We start from the raw sequence: 7,322 nt of genomic DNA on the forward strand, positions 1-7,322 counted from the left end.
ACATTACACATTACAAAAACATGCAAATAGCTACAAAATAGATGCAGCTATTTGTATGTCTTTATCTGACTCAGTTTTGTCAATTCTGTGTTTCATGAGGATGGGCAAGCGGGTTGCATGAATTCTCAAATCACCTGTATTGTTCCCACTGTTAAAAAAAATAGTGTGCAGGTATGCAGATGATGTGATTTAAATCAGAATCAGAATCTGAATCAGAAAAAATCTTTATTTGTCACCGAGGAGCAATTGGGAAAAGCGGTTGCTAGCAGAGGATGGTAAATACAGGGAAGAACATTATTGGACTTTTCTGTCATCCAATATCACATTTATATTTAGCTTTTTGATTAGATCAAGACTTCCTTTCACCATAATCCCACTATCTTTCTGTCAAAGCCATTCTTTTTTGTAACTTCAGTAAAGGGGAGGATTTGACAAAATATCCGTCCATTTCCATAAATTTTTAATTTTTAATACCGAAGCATTTCATAAATGATAGTCTTTCCACTTTTTTGAACAACCATTAAACATATGCATTACAAGAGGTGTGTCAAGCTGTACAGTGTTCACAGTTTCTCTGTTATAACCAAATGTTTAAACAATCAGAATGTTTAAACAATCAGGTCTAGTTTAAATTTTTATTTATATCACAGTGTAATTTAATTAGGATTGATAAAATATTAAATTTACCACTTATTTACATAATTTGTGCATGATAAAATAACATGCACAGCCGTGTTATTTCACAAAAATGTCCTTCTGTAAGAAGACCTACAAGCTTTCACTTTGAAAGAAATAATTCATTAAACGCTTCACAATTTCAGTTACAACACAAATCTGTTTCAATCTGCATTCACTTTAAAACCATGTCATGCATCACAAACTCCAATTAGATGTTTTCAACTTATTAATGCTTGCTACACTTATCTCTAAAAACAAAAATTAAAGGTTCTGATGTGCTCGTCTAAAGAGAATCTCATTGCCTCCCTATTCTCTCCATTGTAGTCGATGATATCTTGACTTGAAATTACACCACCACAAGTCCATTTGACCTTTAACAAGTTGGTAAAAGCAACAAATGAAACACACAAACAAACAAAAAAAATCATATTTTGTTCTCGAGTTAGCTTCATGCTCTACTTCTAACTAAACTTGTTGTAAACAATCTAAATCTGTCAACCCGTCTCAACCTTTTGAGTATCCCCACACCTGAAACTTGAGGAGTGCGTCTTTAACATCCTTGGCATTATATGGATCCACAAGGTGTATAGCATATAGCATTGTTAGCATAGACCACATACCCAACATGCTAAGAGATAGCTTCCTCTCATCAAATGACAAATTAATGAGTTGTGGTGATGCCGGCAGTATGTGTGTGTGTGTTTTGTACTGAAGCCTTTTCTTCACATTTTGTAGATTCATCTACTTCCCCATTGTTTCAGATGTTACACCCAGCAATTGAAAAGATAATTCCTCTCCTTTCTAGTATTTTGACTTATTGACTTCCTGCCTTCATTCCCTACTGATGCCTCAGGTTGTATCTACATTGCATGGCGATTTGCACTATTCTTCTGGTGACCTAAAATTGTCCCAGCCAATAATTCAGTGAAAAAATCCTTAAAAATCAGATAGTTTTGAAAGTATGTGCAGCTATTATAGATGAAGATAAGCAGATCTGGGAGATTTTGAAGTTGAAGATTTAGGAGATGAGATTGACCAATATTTGGGATCAAATTAAAGAAATATTTTAAGTAACATTAGCCTTGTGTGTGGCGGATTTATGAGAAGCATTAATTCATCCAAATTTTTCCCATGGATTGTTTTATTTGATTTTATGAATTTGCAATTCCTCATGTGATCATTTCATCTTTCTAATCTATAAGGTTATAGCAGGGGTGGGCAAACTTTTTGTCTCAGAGGTCGCATTCACTTTTAAAATTTGACAGACGGGCCGGGGTCAGCACAGCGTACGATATATATATCGTACGCTGTATGTTAAAAAAACACATATGTTAACGGTACATATAGGACTCGTCTGACATTTGCTTTGAATGTAACACCAGCTTGGCTCTGACGTTTGCTTGCATTTCATGCACAAACCGTTTTTTCCCTTGTAGCTTCATGTCCAGCTCATTCATGTGTGTCGGTATGGCTGAATCACAAAGCCTATCGGTGTCATTCAGCTCAGGAAAATTCTCAAATTGCTCCAAAAATGAAATAATCTCCTGTTTGAGCTACTAGACTCATTGATCCGCTCATTCAATCATTCACATCAAGTATGAATTCTGTACCGATCTTTGGCGGGCCGGATTAAAAAGACCAATGGGCCAGATGTGGCCCGCGGGCCGTAGTTTGCCCACCCCTGGGTTATAGTTTTGCAGAACATTTTCAACTTCATTTTAGCCGTACTCTTTTATGTTGTCAGACCTGTAATTGTCCCAAAATGACCTCACAAATATATTTTTCTTTTGCTCTTAGCAGGAAAATATAATTAACGCAACCCTGAGTAAGTTTCCTCTGATCCAGAAGACATCTGAGGCCTGTGTTTGTGTTCCTCATGTGTGCCATCAATCTCTCAGAGTAATGATAACGTCGTCGTCTTGTCCCTTCCACAGCATTTCCCCCTCGAAGTCCAACATCTTGTGTTTGCGGCAGCGCAACAGGATACCCACCACCTTGTCCGAGATCTTCACGTATCGGTCAAAGAGTCGTCCGAAGGTAATGATCGTCCTCCCCTGTTTGTCCTTGAAGTCCATGTCCTTGATGATCCACACCATCTCCTCCATCTCCCGATGGATGTGCTTCTGCGCCCGGTCACCTCTCTCCGCTGTCTTGGAGCCGTCTTTTGGGCGTCCGTATCCGCTGTCGCCCTTTTGGAGGCGCTGGCTCATGGCGAAGTCATGGTCAAACTCTTCGCTGAAAGGGTTGAGCTTCTGGCCCTCAATGTGCTGCTCGGACCACTGCTGCCAGCGGCTCTTGATGTCGCTCATGGCGGCGATCTTAATCTGGAATTATGAGTCTTAATGTTAATGTCTAATATCTTCCGGAACAAAAAAAAGGTTATTAGAATTGTGTTTTTTATCGCTTTATTTAAATTGTTTTACTGTACTCAGTCAATTCTTTATTGTTTTCCCTTGTAATGCTAGGAAAATCACAAATCATGATTTTCAAACAAGCAAAAATTAAAAAAACAAATCATCCAAGAAAAGATTTCCTGGGAATTTCCACAAAACTGTCGGCAAATTGCAAGTAATTGAAACATCTTGGTTTTTTTTTGTCAACTGTTTTTCCCTACATTATTCAGAATGAATGAATCTGGTCAGCTGAAAAATGGTCCCCTGGATATAAAGTTGTTTTTTTTTTAATTACATGATGTAGCTGATTTGGTTTGTCATAACCTCTATATTTATATAGAAAATCCAACATACTATCATGGTTTGTGGAAAAATGGGGAAAAGGCAGAGGAAACATTTTTCATAGGGCTTGAAGTGTTTAGCATCTCCCAAGGGATCTGATACTTAAATTCAGGAAATATTTCGCGTTCCACCTTTACCCTCCTTCCTTTTATTTTTGCTTCTCCTTTCATCAACCCCCACACCCTCCCACCCAGACACCCCATACGATCTTGGTATTTTTCTCAGCTTGCTTGGCCTCCAGATCGGTGTCACCAGATCTCTTCAGTATTTTGCCTCTGAACACTGAGACGTTCTGCAAAGTTCCGATCTTTTAAAGCAACTAAACACAATATTTTTCAAGAATGGCGTCCTCTTTTCCTGTCAGGTTAACCGCTGTTTTGATCTGATAAAGGGATCTAAACGCCAGCATTATGGTGGCTAATACTACTGATCTTTGAATCGCCGTTATATGTAGCTGTATGCTTGCACTTGTAAAAATGCAGTATTGTGTGAATTACTTAACCACTCAAATCAAAAGTTCAAGTTTAATTGAATAAGACAGAATATACTTTAGCCTAATTGTTTTAAAGAATAAAGGAAGGAAAGGGGAATAAAGAAATGATCTAAAAATGGGAAGAAATATTTTTCAGCAAAAAAATAACAAGTAAGCGTAAAAGAAATCTGACAAAGTTTTGTCAATTTCATTGCATTTACAACTTTCTTTGTTTTCAATTATTTTGTTGACCACATCGGTCACCCTTCCCAGCCCCTGGCCTCGCTGCCCCAATGCTTCCCCCGCTTCTCCAGCCGCTCCACCTGAAGGTCAGGTTGGAAAACACTTTGCTCTGGGTGGCTATATTTATTTACATATATTCCATTGCACCACAGAGTCCGGCTAGAGTTTTTATGAGCTGGCCTCTAGAAGCAACCCCCCACAACCTGTGATACACAGAAACACATGCGCACACACAGCTCCGCTCTAACACAACCTCTCCCCTCTTGCAGCATGTGAAAGGGAGGACCACCTTTTCCTTATATAGGTAAGATTTTAGCATCTTAGTTATGCAACAGTTGTGCTTCTTGGTGCCGTTTGGGTGTTCAGTGGGAGTGGAGAGCGAGGATGTGTCCAGGTGACAGTAATAGACATCTTTGCTCAGAATTATTTACTCCAAGTTAAGCTGATTGTCCTCATCTCTGCTCAGTCACAACCGTTTTGAACCTCCACCATCGCACATAAAAAAATAAAAAATCAAAAAAAAATTGACTTTTAACCTTTAGATATCATAACAATTGAAAAACAAGAAAATGCATATGAAAAAAATTCCCTAAAAAATTATATGCACAAAACGTTGACCATGTTTTTGGTACGATTTGGCCTTTTGCAGCGCAGTTCTTTCTCATTGTTTCTTTTTATCTTTCATGAATCTAACACCAGTCAAAAGATTATAATGGTAGTCAGTTTGACAAACAATCTCTAAATTAGGTTGTGAATGTTCACTAGTATAAAGTAAGGTTGATCTTTATTTGTCGGTTCTTTATATTTAAACCAAAACAGAAAGGGACTAAAAGTCATTAGTACTTAATTTTACAAACAGCTTAACTCTAGAGATCTGTCTGTCTGATTGAAAGTCTGTATTTAACAATATCCTTAAAAATCCCATCATACATGGCCTTCAAGTGGAAAAAATCCAAAGTTAAATTCTTATATAAATATATAAAGCCATTTAACCACATCTTGCTTGTTTGAAAGGTGATTGTTTGGTTTGAATAAAGTTCAATTGAAGAAGCCTCACCATTTAAATGCTGCTCAAGTGTTGATAAATCAACACCTATAAATACTAAAATAAACACACCAATTATAAACTAATGTTTAATTCCATTGCACTTTGTGTTTCTGTACCTTGGGTCTGTGGGTGGTTTTCTTGAAGAGGACATCATTCTGTTCCATCTTCAGCTCGCCGTTGTCGCTTAACGCCATCTCGTCCCCCAGCCCACTGTCCTCTGTGTCCACGCTGCTGCTCCGTGACCCCAGCTTCCTCTCCTGAAGCATCGATTTCCTGTCCTGGATAATTCCACCTCCTCCCACTCCTGCACCTGTGCTCTGCAGCGCCCTCATGTGGCGGCGACGCGTCGGTGACTCGTTGCCCAGGAAAGGCTTGTTTTTCTCCGGCCCTGCTGCCATCTTGTCTCGGATGGCGTTGACCATTTCGCAGCTCTTGTACTCGCTTTGTTTTGGCTGTATGGTCTTAATGATAGCCGTGGTCCGGATCTGACTCCCGCTTTCTTTGTCGCCGTCCACTTTGACTACACGCGGCGTGACAGTCAGTTTTACCACATGATTGCGTTCTTTATCGGCATCGTCAACAGAAGGCGGCAACCATCCGCTGGGGAAAGCTTCTTGCTTGTTCGTGTGGTCATTGGCCCAGCCCTGCCAGCTCTTAGCGAGGTTAGCCACCATGGCAGCACATTTTATCTTTTTCACTGCACGCTTGAATGCCGGGGGATCTTGTGGCACAATGGTGGCGGCGGAAACTCCACTGCTCATTGTGAGAGGAAGAAACTGAAAATCCTTGTGAGGAGAAAACAGCTGGTACGATGTGGCGCCAAAATCTTAATGCTCGTCTTTTTTTCCCTTATCGGACGTAAAGAAACACCAAATACTCAAGGTCTTTGTCGGTTCGCTTGTCTTTTTCTTGTTGGCTTCCCAGATCTTTGCCCAAACTCTCACAGTGTCAGTCGGTCAGTGGGTGACGGCGGGAGCGGCGTGAAGAGTGAGCCGTCTTTGTGCTTAATCCTCTGCTGAAGCCACTCTGGCTCCACATCGGCCTTTAAATAGAGCCGACGGGCTACGGAAGTGATGCTGCCATGGCGGGTGCGGGTTGAGTCCACGTGAGGCCAGAAAGTCTACTGTCAACATTCCTGTCACCAAAGCATTGGCACGCACACACACACACACTCACACACACACTTTAGTGGGGTACTGGAGGCAGGAATTCCACCCCTCCCAAGTGGGATCCAGCAAACAGGTGGCTGGTGTTTTTAGAAACTCTCCAGGTTCTTCTTTTCTTATGTGAAAATGAGCGATTCACAAACCACACCATAATGTTTGTGTGTGTGTTTGTGTATGTGTGTGTGTGTGTGTGTGTGTGTGTGTGTGTGAGTATGTGCTCAGTGTGTAAATATAGCTGGATTTTCTTTCGCATGCACCTCATTTGAAATCTTGAATTGTGGGTCAGAGATAAAGCCTCCTGCGTGCGTGTCTGTTGGTGTGAGGCCAAGGATTATTTAAGGATTCTGTTTAACGCACTTGGAATATGTAAGTGTGAATTTGCAGATTATGATTCATGTGCCTGAGTTTTGTCAGAGCCATGTGGCTTTTAACGCATCATGACATTTCCATCTCAGGTGATTCACGCATTCACGTACACTAACATGTTGTCATTCACCATTGAATCAAATTTAACTCAGTAAGTAACTGAAATTAATTCCCACAACTTCCAAACTGTATTAAGTTCATATATAAATTCTTTATTTTGCTTTAAATGTTTTACTTTATTCAATGTCGAAATAATATTTTTTTTCTTGTCATCTAAGAAGATGATATCCAGTTCTAATTATATAAACGTGGAAAGAATGTTAGGCACTTGTTTCTAATAATAACATCTTATACAAGATTACCAATGTGTTCTCTTCAGGTGACGTCTCATAATCAAGATTGCAACACAAAGCAAAATTTGTATTATTACTTTGATTTTCTTCATTTTCTTTTAATTTTTTTGGAGAGCATTGTTGCTCCACAGCTCAGTGCTACAGAATGGATTTTGAATATGTGTGTGTGTGAGTCCTATTGATCTTAACTAGTTTCACAATTACATTTACAAATTTTCTGATTCATTTTGACTCTGTGCAAGGTGGTCATTTTTTCTTGAG

The 7,322-nt window shown here is 39.6% G+C and overlaps 1 protein-coding gene across 1 annotated transcript; it reads right to left on the minus strand.

Moving 5' to 3' along the window:
* Positions 1-205: 205 nt before the first annotated feature.
* On the minus strand, positions 206-6,203 carry abraa (actin binding Rho activating protein a). Its single transcript, XM_086150155.1, has 2 exons — positions 5,293-6,203; positions 206-3,002 (listed from the first exon to the last, which is right to left on the minus strand). Exons 1-2 carry the CDS (start codon positions 5,935-5,937, stop codon positions 2,565-2,567), a joined length of 1,083 nt encoding a protein of 360 aa, XP_086006281.1. The 5' UTR covers positions 5,938-6,203; the 3' UTR covers positions 206-2,564.
* Positions 6,204-7,322: the final 1,119 nt, after the last annotated feature.

The sequence above is a fragment of the Fistularia commersonii genome, chromosome 7 (genome assembly GCF_037954325.1).
Source record: "Fistularia commersonii isolate RoL2024-O1a breed Wild chromosome 7, RoL_Fcom_v1.0, whole genome shotgun sequence".
Classification (NCBI taxonomy): Eukaryota; Metazoa; Chordata; class Actinopteri; order Syngnathiformes; family Fistulariidae; genus Fistularia; species Fistularia commersonii.

Coding starts and splice junctions, on each gene's coding strand:
- abraa (XM_086150155.1), bottom strand. CDS start 5,937: ATGAGCAGTGGAGTTTCCGCCGCCACCATTGTGCCACAAGATCCCCCG. Junction 3,003..5,292: donor AAACCACCCACAGACCCAAG/GTACAGAAACAC, acceptor TCATAATTCCAG/ATTAAGATCGCCGCCATGAG.